This window comes from Mobula hypostoma, chromosome 8, assembly GCF_963921235.1.
Source record: "Mobula hypostoma chromosome 8, sMobHyp1.1, whole genome shotgun sequence".
In the NCBI taxonomy this organism is placed as follows: domain Eukaryota; kingdom Metazoa; phylum Chordata; class Chondrichthyes; order Myliobatiformes; family Myliobatidae; genus Mobula; species Mobula hypostoma.
This window is the reverse complement of record NC_086104.1, coordinates 17,203,236-17,224,427: the sequence shown is the minus strand read 5'-3', so window position 1 is coordinate 17,224,427 and position 21,192 is coordinate 17,203,236. Positions and strand designations below refer to the sequence as shown.

The following is a 21,192-nucleotide window of genomic DNA, read 5'->3' as shown; positions in this document are numbered from 1 at the left end:
GAAGAAAAGAAGAGCTTACGATAGGTTCAAAAAAACTAGGTAATGATAGAGATCTAGAAGGTTATAAGGCTAACAGGAAGGAGTTTAAGAATGAAGTTAGGAGAGCCAGAAGGGGCCATGAGAAGGTCTTGGTGAGCAGGATTAAGGAAAACCCCAAAGCATTCTACAAGTATGTGAAGAGCAAAAGAATAAGATGCGAGAGAACAGGACCCATCAAGTGTGACAGTGGAAAAGTGTGTATGGAACCGGAGGAGATAACAGAGCTACTTAATGAATATTTGCTTCAGTATTCACTGCGGAAAAGGATCCTGGCGATTGTAGGTATGATTTACAGCAGATTGAAAAGATTAAGCATATAGACATTAAGAAAGAGGATGTGCTGGAGCTTTTGGAAAGCATCAAGTTGGATAAGTCTCTGGGACCAGATGAGATGTGCCCCAGGCTACTGTGGGAGGCGAGGGAGGAGATTGCTGAGCCTCTGGCAATGATCTTTGCATGGGATGGGAGAGGTTCCAGAGGATTGGAGGGTTGCAGATATTATTCCCTTATTTGAGAAAGGGAGTCGAGATTGCCCAAGAAATTTTTGACCAGTGAGTCTTACTTCAGTGGTTGGTAAGCTGATGGAAGAGATCCTGAGAGGCAGGATTTATGAACATTTGGAGAGGCATAATATGATTAGGAATTGTCAGCATGGCTTTGTGAAAGGCAGGTCATGCCTTACGAGTCTGATTGAGTTTTTTGAGGATGTGACTCAACACATTGTTGAAGGTAGAGCAGTAGATGTAGTCTATATGGATTTCAGCAAGGCATTTGATAAGGTACCCCATGCAAGGTTTATTGAGAAAGTAAGGAGGCATTGTCCCAAGGGGACCTTGCTTTGTGAATCCAGAATTGGCTTGCTCACAGAAGGCAAAGAGTGGTTGTAGACAGGTCATATTCTGCATGGAGGTCAGTGACCAGTTGTGTGCCTCAGGGATTTCTTCTGGGACCCCTTTTCCTTGTGATTTTTATAAATGATCTGGATGAAGAAGTGGAAGGATGGGTAAGTAAATTTGCTGATGACACAAAGGTTGGAGGTGTTGTGGATAGTGTGGAGGCTGTCAGAGGTTACAGCGGGACATCGATAGGATGCAAAACTGGCCTGAGAAGTGGCAGATGGAGATCAACCCAGATAAGTGTGAGGTGGTTCACTTTGGTAGGTCAAGTATGATGGCAGAATATAGTATTAATGGTAAGACTCTTGGCGGTGTGGAGGGTCAGAGGGATCTTGGGGTCCGAGTCCAAAGGACACTCAAAGCTGCTGCGCAGGTTGACTCTGTGGTAAAGAAGGCATACGGTGCATTGGCCTTCAATTGTGGGATTGAGTTTAGGAGCTGAGAGGTAATGTTGCAGCTATATAGCACCCTGGTCAGACCCCACATGGAGTACTGTGCTCAGTTCTGGTAACCTCACTACAGAAAGGGTGCAGAGGAGATTTACAAGGATGTTGCCTGGATTAAGGAGCATGCCTTATGAGAATAGGTTGAGTGAATTTGGCCTTGGAGCAGTAGAGGAAGAGAGGTTAGCTGATAGAGGTGTATAAGATGATGAGAGGCATTGATCATGTGGATAGTCAGAGGCTTTTTGCCAGGGCTAAAATGGCTATCATGAGAGGGCACAGTTTTAAGTTGTTTGGAAGTAGGTACAGAGGAGATGTCAAGGGTAAGTTTTTTTTTACACAGAGAGTGTTGAGTGTGTTGAATGGGCTGCCAGCAATAGTGGTGGAGGCAGATACAATAGGGTCTTTTAAGAGACTCCTGGATAGGTACATGGAGCTTAGAAAAATAGAGGATTATGGATAACCTTAAGATAATTTCTGAGTAAGTACATGTTCGGCACAGCATTGTGGGCTGAAGGGCCTGTGTTGTGCTGTAGGTTTTCTATATTTCTGATACGTAGGACATGGAAGGGAATCAACTGTGCTGACAGAAAAGGCCAGTTAGAATGGTTCACTGACCCTTGCATGGGGCAGAACAGGATACTGGTAACTTCTTGTGATAAAGTAGAATCTGGCAAGTACACAGGACATGTGAACGACAGCAATTCTTTTACTGCACCGCACTAGCAGTCCAGATTAAGTGCTCCTAATCTTTAAAACCTGAAATCTAATCTGCTGACATCTGATTTTGTGCCCCTGAAGTTGCGATACTTGAAAAAAAATACTTTTTATCCCTTTTACAAACATTTATTTGTATGAAATCTAAATAAATGTACATTTTCAGTGAGAGTTCCCAAACAGATGTTTTGTACATAAGCCTCGACATCAGCCTTTTCATGTGGTTTACTTAGGAAATTTTATACTTAAGTGTCCTGAGCATTTGCACTCTGGATGTGCTGGAGGCAGTAAAGGGGTTTGGCTTTGGGGTTATTAAAAGAGTCTCATGCAGGGGTTTCAAACCTGGGGTCCACAGACCCCTTGCTTAATAGTATTGGTCCATAACATTAACAAAGTGTGGGAACCCCTGGTCTACTAGATGGAGGTTGATGCAGGAATATCAGGTGTGTATAAAAGTTCAGACTGAGCCTGGAGTTCTACTACCAAATGTTCTATATAGAATTAAAGCTACATCCTTCCTGCTGAAGAATAATTGTGTTTTCCCCCCAGAGGAACTGGCATGCACGGTGTACAGTTCACCAGTTCGATGGAGAAATGGCAGACCGCACAACGGTATCATGCAGTTACGAGGAAGTACCCGGATACGAGTGGTTCGCAGTAATATTGCCAGGTCTTCTAATTCTACTCATTTTGCTTGTAAAATAGGTTTCATAATGACGTGGTGAAATCTCACTTTTTGATTACATGCCATTCATGCCTCTAGTGGGGAAATACCTGTAAATTTGTCGAGCTTGATCTCCCTGTCAATTCTATAATTTCCTGTTTTTTTTTCCTTCTCCTTATTTTACATAGTGGGGTTACATTAGCTGCCCTCAGATCATTTTGTCTGATCTGGAATTTAAAGAAGAATGGAAAATGACTACCAATGCATCCACTATTTAGAGCATAGAACACTACAACCACAGTACAGGCTCTTCAGCCCACAATGTTGTGCCAGCACATTAACCTGCTCTAAAATCAATGTAACCCTTCCCTCCTACATTTTCTATCGTCCGTGTGCCTATAGTCATAGAACACCACAGCACAGAATCAGGCCCTTTTGTCCATTAGTACATGCTGAGCTATTAATCTGCCTCGTCCCATTGACCTGCACCCGGACCATAGTTGGTAGGCAAATTGGAACGGATCCAAGTTGCTTCTCAGGCAGGAGTTGATATGTTTTATCACCAACCTCTCAAAACACTTCATCACTGTGGATGTAAGTGCTACTGGACAATAGTCATTGAGGTGGGTTACCACATTCTTCTTTGGCACCGGTGTAATTGAAGCCTGCTTGAAGCAGGTGGGTACTTCAGACCGCCAAGCTAAAGGCTAAAGACCTCAGTGAACACTCCAGCCAGTTGATCAGCACAAGTCTTTAGTACTCAGCCAGGTAATCCACCTGGACCAGATGTTTCCCATGGGTTCACCCTCCTGAAGGATGTCCTCATGTTGGCTTCAGAGACTGAAATCGCAGGATCATTGGGTGCTGTGAAGGTTCCTTCATGTTTTGATGTTCAAAGTAAACATAGAAGGCATTGGGCTCATCTGAAAATGAAGCCCTGTTGTCACCTACGCCACTTGATTTCACTTTGTAAGGGGTGATAGTTTTCAAACCCTGCCACAGCTGTCGAGCATCCTTCATTGATGCAAGTTTAGTCCAGAGTTGCCACTTTGCCTGTGAGGTGGCTTTGACCTCTTGTAACTTTCTTGGTCAGACTTGAATGCCTCTAATCTGGTCCGCAGCAGATTGCAGATCTCGTGGTTTATCCCGGGCTTCTGGTTGGGGGAGACTGAATGATTTTGTGGGGGCACACTTGTCCACGACTGTTTTTATAAAGTCCGTGCCCACCGCGGTGTATTAATTCAGATCCACAGATGAGTCCTTGAACGCAGCCTCGTCCATAGACTCAAAAAAAATCCCATTGCTACTCCTTGGTCTCCCAGAACACCTCTTTTTGCCCTAATCTCTGGAGCTTTACTCTTTAGCCTCTGCCTGTATGTAGGTAGAAGGCCGCCAAGTGATCAGATTTCCCAAAATATGGTCTGGGCATGGGCCGGAAGTCATTCCTCATCCTCCTTCACTCCAAAGAGAAAAGCCCTAACTTGCTTAACCTGTCGTCATAAACCATGCTCTTTATCCAGGCAACATCATGCTAACCCTCCTCGGTGCGCTGTCTGAAGCTTCTACATCGTTCCAATAATGAGACAAGCAGAACTGAACACAATATTCTGAGTAATTTCTGGGGCCACTTCCTTACATACCTGGGATGGAGGCTATTGGGTCTTTAGGATTTATTGTCCTTCAATCCCATCAACTTCCTTAGCACTATTTTCCTAATAAAAGTAATTCCCTGCAGTTTTTCTCCTCTCCCTCTTTCTTTCTTCCTCCCCCCCTTGCTGCCCCTCTTGCTCCTCTGCCCCTTCTTTTCCTCTCCCTCTCTTTCACACACACACACATTGGTTCCTCAATGTTTTGTTGGTCCTGTATCTCAGGCTCTGTGGTTACTGTTTCATACAGGAGTTACACAGATGCTGCAGATTTTAGAGTCATTTATCACAACTGTATCTCAGGGAGAGGAACAGCTGCTCATGTTCTTGCTTTGTGTATTAGAACACTAGGCCCTCTCTGAAAGAAATGTATTCAATCAATTATTTTATGTTGCTGAGTTAAAGGGAAGGAAAAAACTTATGGAGGGAAATTCTATCAGTAGAATCTCAAGTAATAATTCGTTGGTAAAAAGTGAATACATATCGAAGGCTGCAAACCTGAAAGTGTAGTGGATGTGAATTATCAATAGAAAAGATCAGAAAGATCAGCTTTCACAAATAAAGCCAGTCTTGAAGAACTCTTTTGGAAGAGTCTTTTACACACAAATTTTATTTTTTCCTGAGTAGTACAATTTATCAAAACTCTACCATTGAAAATGCATAGGAGCACAAATGCTAATTTTGTTTTGTTAGTTTGTTCATTGTGTGCTGTGTCATGTGGCATGGGTGAATCATGGTCTTTCCATGATCATGCGTTTTCTTGACAAGTTTTCTACAGAAGTGTTTTGCTGTTGTTTCCTTCTGGGCAGTGTCTTTACGAGTCGGGTGACCTCAGCCATTATCAATACTCTTTAGAGATTGTCTGCCTGGTGTCAGTGGTCACGTAGCCAGGACTTGTGATATGCACCAGGTATTCATTCAACCATCCACCACCTGCTCCCATGGCTTCACATGACCCTCAGTGGGGGCTAAGCAGGTGCTACTCCTTGCTCAAGGGAGACCTGCAGGTTAGCAGAGGAACTTAGACCTTACACCTCTGGTAGAGACGTATCTCCACCCCATCACCCTGAACTTTAAGTTTTTTTAAAAAAAATCAAGTATAGATTATATTTTTGCTGATTATTTGCAGAAATCTTCTTACCTGTTTGTTGTGGATGGTTGGACTTTTGGTAGGATGTGCTTTCAGATCTTTCAGTATAGAGTAATGCTGAAAATGTTTTAAAAATGAAAACTTGTTTCCTTAAGTTTGAAATAAATAGAGACAAAGAGAAAGTATCTCACAGTGAAAATATTTTCCTGGTTTATACTGATATGAAAGTTATAAAATTGAAAATTCTCTTCACCAGAGGATAAGTAAACTGAGGATGTGACTTCACAGGATGAATTAGCATGCAGAATTAGCAATATTCTCACTTCTTCCCCACCCACTCATCCGCCAGAAGTTATTATAGTTTTGAAAGCGCGCACCACCAAAGGCAAGGGTAGCTTCTACTCTGATGTTATTGAATGGTTCCCTTATAAAATTCTGCCTCCAGGCAGAAGTTCTGAGTAGGTTTACAGTAAGTTTTTTCCTCTCTGTTTGTATGTAGGTAGCGTGCAGAGAATGGGTCCAGAGTTAGTGCTATGTTCCTTGTGTGAGATGTGGGAACTTTGCGAGACCTCCAGTCACCCTGATAACTACATCTGCAGGAAGTGCACTGAGCTGCAGCTCCTTAGAGACTGCATTAAGGAACTGGATCTGCAGCTGGATGACCTTTGGCTGACACGGGAAAATGAGGGAGTGATAGGAGCTACAGGGAGGTAGTCACCCAAGTTGCAGGAGGCAGATTCCTGGGTGACTGTCACGAAAGGGGAAGGAAATAGGCAGCCAGTACAGAGTACCGTTGTGGCCATTCCCCTCAATGATACCTTTTTGATACTGTTGGGGGTGGGGACCTAGCAAAGACCTGAACTCGGGCACTGAGTCTGTCTCAGTGGCTCAGGAGGGAAGGGGAGAGAAGCAGTAGTGATGGGGGATTCCATAATTAGACGAGCAGGCAGCAGATTCTGTGGATGTGAAAGAGACACCCAGGTGATGAACTGATGGCTTGGATACATACTTGGAATTGTGATGTAGCGGCCATTACAGAGACTTGGCTGGCACCAGGGCAGGAATGGATTCTCAATATTCCTGGATTTCAGTGCTTTAAAAGGGATAAAGAGGGGGGGGAAAGCAGAGGAGGGGTGGCATTACTGGTCAGGGATACTATTATAGCTACAGAAAGGGTGGGTAATGTAGCGGGGTCCTCTTTTGAGTCAGTATGAGTTGAAGTCAGGAACAGGAAGGGAGCAGTTACTCTATTGGGGATATTCTATAGGCCCCCTGGTAGCAGCAGAGATACAGAGGAGCAGATTGGGTGGCAGATTTTGGAAAGGTACAAAAATAACAGGGTTGTTATCATGGGTGACTTTAACTTCCCTAATATTGATTGGCACCTGATTAGTTCCAAGGGTTTAGATGGGGCAGAGTTTGTTAAGTGTGTCCAGGATGGATTCCTGTCATAGTACGTGGACAGGCCGACCAGGGGGAATGTCATACTAGATCTAGTACTAGGTAATGAACCGGATCAGGTCACAGATCTCTCAGTGGGTGAGCATCTGGGGGACAGTGACCACCACTCCCTGGCCTTTAGCATTACCATGGAAAAGGATAGAATCAGAGAGAACAGGAAAATTTTTAATTGAGGAAGGGCAAATTATGACGCTATAAGGCTAGTACTTGCTGATGTGAATTGGGATGATGTTTTTGCAGGGAAATGTACTATGGACATGTGGTCGATGTTTCGAGATCTCTTGCAGGATGTTGGGGATAAATTTGTCCAGGGAGGAAGATAAAGAATGGTAGGGTGAAGGAACCATGGATGACAAGTGAGGTGGAGAGTCTGGTCAGGTGGAAGAAGGCAGCATACATGAGGTTTAGGAAGCAAGGATCAGATGGGTCTATTGAGGAATATAAGGAAGCAAGAAAGGAGCTGAAAAAAGGGGCTGAGAAGAGCAAGAAGGGGGCATGAGAAGGTCTTGGTGAGAAGGGTAAAGGAAAACCCCAAGGCATTCTTCAATTATGTGAAGAAAAAAAGGTTGACAGGAGTGAAGGTTGGACCAATTAGAGATAAAGGTGGGAAGATGTGCCTGGAGGCTGTGGAAGTGAGCGAGGTCCTCAATGAATACTTTTCTTCGGTATTCACCAATGAGAGGGAACTTGATGACTGTGAGGACGATATGAGTGAGGTTGATGTTCTGGAGCATGTTGATATTAAGGGAGAGGAGGTGTTGGAGTTGTTAAAACACATTAGGACGGATAAGTCTCCGGGGCCTGAGGGAATATTCCCCAGGCTGCTCCACGAGGTGAGGGAGGAGATTGCTGAGCCTCTGGCTGGGATCTTTATGTCCTCGATGTCCACGGGAATGGTACCGGAGGATTGGAGGGAGGCGAATGTTGTTCCCTTGTTCAAAAAAGGTAGTAGAGATAGTCCGGGTAATTATAGACCAGTGAGCCTTACGTCTATGGTGGGAAAGCTGTTGGAAAAGATTCTTAGAGATAGGATCTATGGGTATTTAAAGAATTATGGTCTGATCAGGGCCAGTCAGCATGGCTTTGTGAAGGGCAGATCGTGTCTAACAAGCCTGATAGAGTTCTTTGAGGAGGTGACCAGGCATATAGATGAGGGTAGTGCAGTGGATGTGATCTACATGGATTTTAGTAAGGCATTTGACAAGGTTCCACACTGTAGGCTTATTCAGAAAGTCAGAAGGCATGGGATCCAGGGAAGTTTGGCCAGGTGGATTCAGAATTGGCTTGCCTGCAGAAGGCAGAGGGTGGTGGTGGAGGGAGTACATTCAGATTGGAGGATTGTGACTAGTGGTATCCCACAAAGATCTGTTCTGGGACCTCTACTTTTCGTGATTTTTATTAACGACCTGGATGTCTGGGTAGAAGGCTGGGTTGGGAAGTTTGCAGATGACACAAAGTTTGGTGGTGTTGTAGATAGTGTAGATGATTGTCAAAGATTGCAGAGAAACATTGATAGGATGCAGAAGTGGGCTGAGAAGTGGCAGATGGAGTTCAACCCAGAGGAGTGTGAGGTGGTACACTTTGGAAGGACAAACTCCAAGGCAGAGTACAAAGTAAATGGCAGGATACTTGGTAGTGTGGAGGAGCAGAGGGATCTCGGGCTACATGTCCACAGATCCCTGAAAGTTGCCTCACAGGTGGATAGGGTAGTTAAGAAAGCTTATGGGGTGTTAGCTTTCATAAATCGAGGGATAGAGTTTAAGTGTCGCGATGTAATGATACAGCTCTGTAAAACTCTGGTTAGGCCACACTTGGAGTATTGTGTCCAGTTCTGGTCGCCTCACTATAGGAGGGATGTGGAAGTATTGGAAAGGATACAGAGGAGATTTACCAGGATGCTGCCTGGTTTAGAGAGTATGGATTATGATTAGAGATTAAGGGAGCTAGGGCTTTACTCTTTGGAGAGAAGGAGAATGAGAGGAGACATGATAGAGGTGTACGAGATAATAAGAGGAATAGATAGAGTGGATAGCCAGCGCCTCTTCCCCAGGGCACCACTGCTCAGTGCAAGAGGACATGGCTTTAAGATAAGGGGTGGGAAGTTCAAGGGGGATATTAGAGGAAGGTTTTTTACTCAGAGAGTGGTTGGTGCGTGGAATGCACTGCCTGAGTCAGTGGTGGAGGCAGATACACTAGTGAAGTTTAAGAGACCACTAGACAGGTAAATGGAGGAATCTAAGGTGGGGGCTTATATGGGAGGCAGGGTTTGAGGGTCGGCACAACATTGTGGGCCGAAGGGCCTGTACTGTGCTGTACTGTTCTATGATATGTTGCCTCCCAGGTGCCAGGGTCAGGGATGTCTTGGATCAGCATTCTGAAGGACCTCCAGGGTTAACCTCTGGATTCCTGCCTGTGCCATGCGCCAGTGAGGGTAAAAGTGGGATGGTCTGGCAGATGAATGTGTGGCTGAAGAATTGGTGAGTTTCAGATTTCTGGATCATTGAGATCTCTTCTGGGGAAGGTATGACCTAACTAAAATAAAGACAGGCTACACGTGAACCCACGAGGGACTAATATCCTTGTGGACAGATTTGCTAGAGCTGTTTGGGAGGGTTTAAACTAATTTGGCAGGGATGGGAACCAGAGTGACAGAGCTGAGGAGGAGGAGGAGATAGTTGGTAAACAACTAGATGCTCTGTGTAGTGAGACTGTGAGGAAGGACAGGCAGATGATAGGGCAAAATTGCAGTCAATGGGATGACTTAAAAAGTATAACAGGAGGCCAAAATCAAAAAAGATTACGAATACAGGAATGAAGTTGTTATATTTGAATGAAAACAGTATATGGAACAAGGTAAATGATCTTGTTCCGCAGTTAGAGATTGGTAAGTATGATGTTGTGGGCATTGCTGAGACATGGCTGAAAGAAGATCATACATGGGAGCTTGACATCCAAATATACAACTTGTATCAAAAGGACGCAGGTAGGCAGAGTGGGCAGGATGCCTGTGTTGGTCAAAAAAAAAATGAAATCAAATCCTTAGAAAGATGTCATAGGATTGGAAGGTGAAGAATTCTTGTGGCTAGAGTTAAGAAAATATAAGGGTAAAAAGACCCTGATGGGAGTTGTATACAGGCCTCTGAACAGTAGCTAGGATGTGGGCTACACATTACAATGTGAGTTAGAACAGGCATGTAAAAAGGGCAACGTTGCAATAGTCATGGGGGATTTCAATACGCAGAGTGGATCTTGAGAGAGAATTTATAGAATGCCTAAGAGATGGCTTTTTAGAGCAGCCTATGGGTGAGCCCACCAGGGGAACGGCAGTTCTGGATTGGGTGTTTTGTCATGACCCAGATTTGATTAGGGAGTTTAAGGTGATGGAAGCCTTAGGAGACAGTGATCATAATGTGATAGAATTTACCCTGCAGTTTGAGAAAGAAAAGCTAAAATTGAATGTATTAGGATTATAGTGGAGTGAAGGGAATTACAGAGGCAGGAGAGAGGAGCTGCCAAAAGTTAATTGGAAGGGGACACTAGCAGGGGCAATGGCAGAACAGCAGTGGCTGGAGTTTCTGGGAACAATCTGGAAGGTGCAGGAAAGATTCATCCCAAAAAGGGAGGATGAGGCAACCATGGCTGACAAGGGAAGTCAAAGATAGCATAAAAGCAATAGAGAGAGCAAAAAATAGTGGGAAGCTAGAGGATTGGGAAGCTTTCAAAAACCAACAGAAGGCAACTAAAAAGTCATAGAGAAAGAAAGGATGAAATATGAAGGTAAGCTAGCCAATAATATAAAAGAGGATACAAAATGTTTTTTTCAGATATATATGAATAGTAAAAGAGAGACAGGAGTGAATATCGGACTGCTGGAAAATGACGCTGGAGAGGTAGTAATGGAGGACAAGGGAATGGCAGATAAACTTAATAAATAATTGGGTCAATTTTCACTGTGGAACACACTAGCAGAATGCCAGAAGTGTGTCGTTGCTATTACGAAGGAAAAGATGCTTGGGAAGCTAAAAGGTCTTAAGACAGATAAGTCACCAGGACCTGATGGAGGACACCCCAGGGATTGGAAGGAGGTAGCTGAAAAGATTATGGAGATATTGAAATGATTTTGCAAGAATCACTAGATTCTGGAATGGTTCTGGAGGACTGGAAGATAATAAATATCACTCCACTCTTTAAGAGAGGGAGGCAAAAGAAAGGAAATTATAGGCCTGACAGTAGTTGCGAGAATGTTGGAGTCTATTATTAAGTATGAAGTTTCAGTGTACTGGGAGGCACATGACAAAATATGCCAAAGTCAGCATGGTTTCCTTAAGGGGAAATCTTGCCTGACAAATCCGAGGAAATAACAGGCAGGATAGACAAAGGAGCCAGTGAATGTTGTTTAGTTGGATTTTCATAAGGTCTTTGACAAGGAGACACGTATGAGCCTGCTTAACAAGATGAGAGCCCAAGATACTAACATGGATAGAAGATTGTCTAACTGGCAGGAGGCAAAGAGTAGGAATAAAGCAGGCCTTTTCTGATTGGCTGTCGGTTACTACTGGTGTGCCGCAGGAGAGGTGTTGGAACTGCTTATTTTCACGTTATATGTCAATGATTTGGACGAAGGAATTGATGGCTTTGTGGGCAGGTTTGTGGATGTTAAAAAGATAGGTGTTGGAGCAGGGTGTCTGCAGAAAGACTTACACAGGTTGGTGGAATGGTCAAAGAAATGGCAGATGGAATATAGTGCAGAGAAGTGCATGGTCATGCACTTTGGTAGAAGGAATAAAGGTGCAGATTATTTTCCAAATTGGAAGAAAATTCAAAAGTCTGAGATATAAAGGAACGTGGGAGTGTTCATGCAGGATTCCATGGAGGTTAACTTGTAGGTAGAGTCAATGGTAAGGAAGGCAAATGCAGTGTTAGCTTTAATTTCTAGAAGACTAGAACATAAGAGCAAGGATATAATGCTGAGGCTTTATAGGGCATTGGGCTGACCACAGTTGAAGTATTGTGAGCAGTTTTGGCCCCCTTATCTCAGAAAAGATGTGCAGGCATTGGAAAGGTTCACGGGAATGATTCCAGGTTTGAAAGGGTTGACATATGAGGAAGTGTTGCAATAGATTTCTCAAAAATTGAATTCTCTTGACCTAGATGAGACATTCAAGGGTGCTTTATGCTTGAACATAATACTAAATGCAGTTGTCATTTCTCCCACGTAGACTTCTCATACATGCTGACAGATGTGTCTCTCTTGTCCATTCTGCATAGGTTATGTGGCGAGAATGGTAGCATTTTGCTCTATTATAGCATTGAAAATTCTAGAGAGTACCACAAGGAGGAAAATAAATGCATTGAAATAGATCCAGAGGTAAGATGATTGTCTTGAGTTCATTGGCAATTATATTTAAAAAGAACAGTAAATATTCCTTCATTTTCCGTTGAGATTTTCTTTCAAATGTTGAGCATCTGCACAATGTGGCTGGACAAATCAGACACACGAAATTCTGCAGATGTTGGAAATCTGGAGCAACACACACAAAATGCTGGAGGGCCTCAGCAGGTCAGGCAGTACCTATGGAGGGAAATAAACAGACAATGTTTCAGGTTGAGGCCCGATGAATAGTCTCAAACCGAAATGTCAGCTCCTTCCCTCCAGCAGTTTGTGTCTGTGGCTGGACAAATAATGGTCTGAGCATGCTAGCCATTTGTTTCGTTCATATGGGTAATAACGGAGGTGGAAGTGTAAGATGCTGTGTTTGAAAGAACTGAATAATTATCAACGTTTCTGTGACTATAAACTTGCCCCTTTTCTCTTCCAGCTCGCAGATGGGGTGGAGCTCTTGCTTTGCTCGTACCCACAGTTTATAAAGATTGATAGTCTTCCTGCTGGAAATCTTGATGACAAGGTAGGAAAGAGATCTCAAGTGACAGTTCTGTGCTCAGTATCTGATTTTAACTGGGATTGAAAGAACTGTCGTACCATCAGGAAATCAATAGGTAGCCACCTTGAGTACACATAGGCAGTCCGTTCTAAGTAGGCTAAGTAAGAGCTTTACAAGAAGTAATAGCAGCAGTGTGGTCTGTTGAGCCTGCTGCACCACCCAGTGAGATTGCCGTTCATTTCATCTCGACCTCAAATCCACTTTTCTGCTCAGTCCCAATAGCCCTTGATCCCACTGAAGCCAGTGTCAACTTGAATATACTTTATTCTACACAGTTTTGTGTGGAGAATTTTGAAATTTGCAGTCCTTTGACAGAAGAGATTTCTCCTCATTGATTCTGAGGTGTCTAATACATTATCCTGAGCTGTGTCTTCCAGCTCTAGATTTCCCACCAGAAGGTAAATGTCTTGGTATCTACCATGTCAAATCTTGCAATCAATCTGCTCTTCGTGACACTCAGCTTGGAGAGCGGAAACCCTTCTCTCCTCAGTAGCTAGAGCCCTGGGAGGACAGCGGGCATTTGTGGAAAAAAAACAGAGAACATTACAATACAGGCCCCACAGCCCAAAATGTGGTGCCAACTTTATAACCTAGTCTAAGATCAATCTAAACCAACCTTCCCACAATACCTTCCACTTTTCTTTCATCCAGGTGCCTATCTAAAAGTCTCTCATATGTTCCTAATGTATTTACCTCCACCACCATCCCTGGCAGCTGGTTCCATGCACCCACAACCCTCTCTGTTTAAAAAAAAAACAAACAACAACAAACAAACAAACTGCCACTGACATTCCCCCATACTTTCCATCAATGCTTCCTCATACTAGACATTTCTACCCTTGGAAAAAGTCTGGCTGTTGATGCAATCTCTTATCAAGTCACCTGTGATTTTCTTTCACTTCAAAGAGAAAAGACCCAGCTTTCTCAATGTATCCTCATAAGAGATGCTCTCTCATCTAGGCAGCATCCTGGTAAGTCTCCTCTGCATCCTCTCCAAAGCTTCCACATCCTTCCTATAATGAGGCAACCAGAACTGAACACATTCTAAGTGTGCTCCAACCGGGGTTTTATAGAGCTGCAAATTACCTCATGACTCTTGAATACAATCATCCGTCTAACGAAGGCTAACATACCATAGCACCTTCTTAACAACCCTTATCAACTTGCATGACAACTTTGAGGGATCTATGGATGTGGGCCCCTAAGGTCCCTTGCGTGTTCCTCTTCATTGCTAAGAATCCTGCCGTTATCTTTCCAGATTGAATCACTTCACACTTTTCCGGGTTGAACTCCCATCTGCCACTTCTCAGTCCAGCTCAATGGCCCATTGTAACTCCCAACAACCTTCCACACACTGCACAAAACTACCAACATTCGTCACCAGCACCATCACTGATTTGCTGCTGGAAAGAGCGCATTGTTATGCCATTCAGAGTCTGCAGTGTTGGTACTCGCTGGAGTTTAGGATCTCATTCAAACCTATCAAATACTGAAAGGCCTAAATAGAGTGGATGTGGAGAGGATGTTTCCTAAAGTGGGGAATCTAGGACCAGATGGCACAGCCTCAGAATAGAGTGACATCTATTGAGAACAGAGATGAGGAAGAATTTCTTTTAGCCAGAGGATGGTAAATCTGTGGAATTCATTGCCACAGGAGGCATGGAGACCAAGACATTAGGTATATTTAAAGCAGAGGTTGATAGTTTCTTGATTAGCCAGGACATCAAAGCTTCAGGGAGAAGACAGGAGAATGTGGTTGAGAGGGATAATAAATCAACCATGATGGAATGGTGGAGCAGACTCCATAGGTTGAATGGCCTAATTCTGCTTCAGTGCCTTATGGTCTTATTATGTGCTGGAGCTTTTGCTCCTGTGCTATACGGCTCGATGTACCTTTCAGTAGCATTCACTGTCAATCCCAGACATTCGGAGCCCTGCCCACATTTGCTTCTGGAAGCTGGAGAGGCAAATACAGCAGTCAGAATGAACATTGTGGGCCGAAGGGCCTGTTTCTGTTCCATAGGATCCAATGGAATGGGTTCTAAAGAAGAAGAAAAACTTGAGATTCAGTGGTGCTGTTCAAATCTGTGAAGGGCTCTGTCAGGTTAAATGAGGAGAAACAGTTTTTTAGAGAAGATGCAGTAACCAGCAGACACAGGCTTGCAATAACTGGCGAAAGAGCCAGAGGGGAGTGGAGAAGTCATTTACACAATGTGTTGTGGCCTGGGATATGCTGCCTGTAAGGGTGGAGGAAGCAGATAAAATATTTCTTTGCAAAGGGAGTTGGATAAACACACAGAGGAAAAAGGTTTGGAGGCTGTAAGGGGTATAAAACAGCAGTGGGGCCCTTTCAAAGAACCAGCATAGACGCAATAAGCCAGGTGGCCTCTTTGTGTTCTGTGTTATTCACTGAGTGTGTCCTGGCCATTAGCCTTTTTCCACAGCTGTGTGACATTAAGGCCAATTGTAATGCTTCAACTACTGTCCCTGTTAAGATCAGCAATCTCAGCACAGACTGATGCTTACACCTCCAGATGTTTCTAGGCTTATTGTTCATTGCCACCCTGGCCATTTATATACACAATTATGGAGCAGTCGTTTCAAATCATTTGATATCTAGAGGCATTTACAAAATGTCTTTCACGTCCATTTTAGGAAGCTCTGGAGGACTTCACAACCAAGAAAATATTTAAGCATAATCGCTGTTGTAAAGTTGGAAAACTCGGCAGCCAGTTTCAGCACAGCAATCTCCCGCTAACAATAGAATGATTAAACTTTGGCTTGTATTTAGCAGAGGGAAATTATTGGCCAGGTCACTAGGACTGCTGCGCTTATTTGAGAGAGTTGTTTAAAACTACAGCACCAACTGGGAGCAAGGGTCTATGTCAGGGGTTTTCAATGCCATGGATCTGAGGGGTCTGTGGACCCCAGGTTGGAAAGGCGGCACCTTCAGCAGTTCACTACTTCCGTAGTCGTGGTAGGCTGAGACGAGAGTGATGCATCACTGATACAGGCTGCAGCTCAGCTCGTCTATGCTGATCAAAATGCTCATCTAAGCTAATTTCATTTGCCCACATTGACCAATATCCCTCCAACCCTTTCCATCCATTTTCCTGTCCAAATACCATGTCATTTTTTTTCTTTGCACTATTTATTTATTTTCTAATTCATGATCAATCTTTGCACTGTAGTGCTGCCCCAAAACAATAAATTTCACATCATGTAATTCAGGGATAATAAGTAAGTCTGCTTCTGTCCCTGCCACAGCCACTTTCTCTGGCAGCTTGTCCCGCTTAGACACCACCCTCAGTGAAGAAATAGACCCTCAGGTCTCTTCTAAACCTTTGCCCTCTCGCCTTCAACCTGTGCCATTTTCCTTTTCCCTGGGGTAAAAAGACTATCTCTATGGGTGGCATGGTCACATGGTGGTTAGTGTAACGCTTCACGGCGCCAGTGATTGGAGTTGAATTCCCGCAGCTGCCTGTAAGGAGTTTGTAATAGCCCCCCTCCCTCTGAGACTGCGTGGGATTCCTCGGGATGCTCCGTTTTCCTCCCACATTTCAAAGAGCTGCGGTTAGGATTAGTGAGTCGTGGGCATGCTGTGGTGGCGCTGAAAGCATGCGGGTTGCCCTGAGCACAATCCTCAGGCTCTGTTGGTTGTTGAACAAATAATACATTTCACTGTATATTTTGATGTATGTGTGACAAGTAAAGCTTCTTTAATCTTTTATCTATACTCCTCATGATTTTGTATATATTTCTGTAAATTGTTTTGCAGTCCCAAATCCTGGCCTGCCCAACCTCTCCCTATAACTTGGGCTCTCAAGTTCTGGCAACATTCTCATAAATCTTCTTTGTACTCTTTCCATCTTAATAATGTCTTCCCTATAACAAGGTAACCCAAACTCTACACAATACTCATCAACGTCTTGTAAAACTGCAACAACCCAACGAATATACTCATGAAGGCCAGGATGCCACCTCCCCATTTACCTGTGATACCACATACAGGGAAACCAAATGTACGTCAAACTCCCTCTGTTCTGCAACAGCCCCCAGGGCCTGACTGTTCACTGCGAAAGTCCTGCTCTGGTGTGACTTCCTAACAGGTTGAAGCATCTGGAGTGGGAGTCGAACCCTTAGCTCGGGTGAGAACGTTGCTCAGTGATGCAGGCTAAGGAGCAATGTTCCCTCTGATTTTTAGTAATGTGCGCAAAAATCTTATGTTGTGCAAAGTTTCTTCCTGTGACAAAAGTATGTGCGCACTGAATGCACACATGGCACAGTTTATGTAGGTTTACAAAATATTTGACATAAAACTGCACAGAATAACAACAAAATAACACATATTTAAGTCACTCAGTTATTTTTTCTCTCTTCTGTCTTTAGCATTTACTCATTCTTTGTAAACTCTATCTAGACTTATAGAACTTCCATCCAATTGACAGCTTTTGATTCTCATTAACATATCCAAATGACATTCACCTAAACGGTTTCTCAGCTTGTTTTTGAGTTGATTCATTAGGCTAAAACCTCGCTCACAGTCCGCACTAGACACAAGAAAGGTTCCCCCAATGTCCATCAACTGTGTAAGGTCTCAAAACTGTTCATTTTGAAGTACAAATGCCACCATTTGAGCGAAGTTTGAAATCAGTTTGGATTTAATTTTTTCTCGCATGGAAAATTTGAAATCATTAAACTGTCTAACATTACAGTATTTTCAGCTAGAAAATCATGATATTTTAGACATAAGGCATTAACTTGTTCATCGCCAAATGTGAAGTCACAATCTGCAATTGTGGAGAAATCAAAAGCTGACCATTCTTGTACCTCATCTTCAGGAAACCTTTCTTCTAAATGAACACAAAGACTATTTATAAAAGTCAACAGCGAACTTTTATCTACTGTGATGTTTTCTTCACGTTGGTGGCTTAGCAAAACTTTAACTTTGTCGCTCCACAAAACGCTGTCTCCCAGATACTGCTTTCTTATCTTGTTAATTTTGCCTCGCGCAAAATGAAGTGAATCAATCGGTGTCAGGCCACTCTTTTGCAGAATCTTTCACAGTGCAGCCAGTTCATCAAAGACATCACTTAAAACCTGTAAAGCTATTTTGTATGTGATGTTTATCAATTTCTTGTGACAGTATTTAGCCACAGGGTCATTTGACTGATCTTTCTCAATAAAAACTTAGTAAGCTATCTACAGGATTTGAAACAGATTCTTTGTAAACTTTACGATATGAACACTGTCCGCCAAAGATGGCTGTCACCGTGATGCAGCTGTACAAACTGGAACAGGGAAGGTGAGGTGACGTAAATTAGTGACGTGCATTGTGGTATTTGAAAAACTGACTAACTAGTTAACAGAAACGTTTAGCTAAAAGATTATTTTCGATAAGTATAATTATTAATTACTACATTATTTTAGGTAACTAGCCTTTTGTGTGCACATTAATTTCCTTTGTGCGCTGGTTGAATAACGTGTGTGTGCACACAGCTTAGAGGGATCATAGCTTAGGAGTGTTATCACTGACATTCTGTTTAGATGGGAAGACAGTATAAAAAGTCTTAATTCTGGTTTCCATAATGTTATGAAGTCTTGGTAACAGTATTTTTGATTAGGTCAGTTCTATTAGTGGGAATGCATATTGTTTCAATTCATCCAATCACTTTTGATCATATTCTGTGCTGACTGGAGGTAAAATTTTGTGATTAAATCAGTGTTCACAGTTTTGTTGCCAGTACTTTTTATTCCCATTCTCTTTCCTGGAATTGTTGACATTGTGTTGTGCATTGTTGCTACGGAAGCTGATTACCTCCCACTATCTTGTGGCTCCACACTTACCTTGACAACTTCGTGTCAGCCAACGGTTCAAACATGCAGTTGTGGTCCTGTATTGGTCGAGCAACCTCACAAATGGCTTTAGCTTGTCGAGGCTTTGCAGTGAGAACCCAAGGCACCGATCCCACCTCCCTGAGAAAGGCAGGCCACTTCAGTGACCTTCCTGGCATATGTCAGGAAACCATAGAAACCACAGAAAAACTACAGCACAGAAACAGGCCTTTTGGCCCTTCTTGGCTGTGCTGAACCATTTTCTGGCTAGTCCCACTGACCTGCACACGGACCATATCCCTCCATACACCTCCCATCCATGTATCTGTCCAATTTATTCTTAAATGTTAAAAAAGAACCTGCATTTACCACCTCGTCTGGCAGCTCATTCCATACTCCCACCACTCTCTGTGTGAAGAAGCCCCCCCCCCCAATGTTCCCTTTAAACTTTTCCCACCTCGCCCTTAACCCATGTCCTCTTTTTTTTTTCCTCCCCTTGCTTCAGTGGAAAAAGCCTGCTTGCATTCACTCTGTCTATACCCATCATAATTTTATATACCTCTATCAAATCTCCCCTCATACTTCTACGCTCCAGGGAATAAAGTCCTAACCTATTCAACCTTTCTCTGTAACTGAGTTTCTCAAGTCCTGGCAACATCCTTGTAAACCTTCTCTGCACTCTTTCAACCTTATTAATATCCTTCCTGTAATTTGGTGGCCAAAACTGAACACAATACTCGAGATTCAGCCTCACCAATGCCTTATACTACGTCATCATAACATTCCAGCTCTTATACTCAAAACTTTGATTAATAAAGGCCAATGTACCAAAAGCTCTCTTTACGACCCTATCTACCTGTGACGCCACTTTTAGGGAATTTTGTATCTGTATTCCCAGATCCCTCTGTCCTACTGCATTCCTCAGTGCCTTACCATTTACCCTGTATGTTCTACCTTGGTTTGTCCTTCCAAAGTGCAATACCTCACACTTGTCTGTATTAAACTCCATTAAACTGTATTGTCTGTCATTTTTCAGCCCATTTTTCCAGCTGGTCCAAATCCCTCTGCAAGCTTTGAAAACCTTCCCCACTGTCCACTACACCTCCAATCTTTGTATCATCAGCAAATTTGCTGATCCAATTTACCATATTATCATCCAGATCATTGATATAGATGACAAATAACAATGGACCCAGCACTGATCCCTGTGGCACACCACTAGTCACAGGCCTCCGCTCGGAGAAGCAATTCTCCACTACCACTCTTTGGCTTCTTCCATTGAGCCAATGTCTAATCCAATTTACTAGCTTTCCATGTATACCTAGCGACTGAATTTTCCTAACTAACCTCCCTTGCGGGACCTTGTCAAAGGCCTTGCTGAAGTCCATGTAGACAACATCCACTGCCTTCCCTTCATCCACTTTCCTGGTAACCTCCTTGAAAAACTACAATAGATTGGTCAAACATGACCTACCACACACAAAGCCATGTGGACTCTCCCTGGTAAGTCCCTGTCTATCCAAATGCTTGTAGATTCTGTCTCTTTGTACTCCCTTCAATAACTTACCCACTACTGACGTCAAACTTACCGGCCTATAATTTCCAGGATTACTTTTTGGTCCTTTTTTAAACAACGGAACAACATGAGCCATTCTCCAATCCTCCAGCACCTCACCCATAGACACCAACATTTTAAATATATCTGCCAGGGCCCCTGCAATTTCAACACTAGTCTCCTTCAAAGTCAGAGGGAATACCCTGTCAGGTCCTGGGGATTTATCCACTTTAACTTGCCTCAAGATAGCAAGCACTTCCTCCTTTTCAATCTGTACAGTTTCCATGATCTCACTGCTTGTTTCCCTCAATTCCATAGACTTCATGCCAGTTTCCTTAGTAAATACAGGCGCAAAAAACTCATTGAAGATCTCTCCCATTTCTTTTGGTTCCGCACATAGCCAACCACTCTGATCTTTAAGAGGACCAATTTTACCCCTTACAATCCTTTTACTCTTAATATACCTGTAAAAGCTCTTTGGATTATCCTTCACTTTGACTGCCAAGGCAACCTCATGTCTTTTAGCCCTCCTGATTTCCTTCTTAGGTATTTTCTTGCACTTTTTATACTCCTCAAGCACCTTATTTATTCCCTGTTTCCTATACATGTCATACAACTCTCTCTTCTTCTTTATCAGAGTAGCAATATCCCTTGAGAACCAAGGTTCCTTATTCCTATTCACTTTGCCTTTAATCCTGACAGGAACATACAAGCTCTGCACTCTCAATATTTCTCCTTTGAAGGCTTCCCACTTACCGATCACATCCCTGCCAGAGAACAACCTGTCCCAATTCACGCTTTTTAGATCCTTTCTCATTTCTTCAAATTTGGCCTTCTTCCATTTCAGAACTTCAACCCTAGGACCAGATCTATCCTTGTCCATGATCAAGTTGAAACTAATGGT

General features: G+C 43.2%; 1 protein-coding gene across 2 annotated transcripts in view; it reads left to right on the top strand.

The window, feature by feature from the left end:
- riox1 (ribosomal oxygenase 1) overlaps window positions 1-21,192 on the top strand; it is a 91,184-nt gene that overhangs the window by 68,191 nt on the left and 1,801 nt on the right. Inside the window, exons 12-14 of one of the 2 annotated variants that reach the window (XM_063055525.1) lie at window positions 2,645-2,765; window positions 12,225-12,324; window positions 12,776-12,862. In XM_063055525.1, coding sequence (XP_062911595.1) covers window positions 2,645-2,765; window positions 12,225-12,324; window positions 12,776-12,862 — 308 coding nt within the window. The remainder of the gene's footprint in view (window positions 1-2,644; window positions 2,766-12,224; window positions 12,325-12,775; window positions 12,863-21,192) is intronic. The other variant, XM_063055526.1, reaches the window with a different exon arrangement.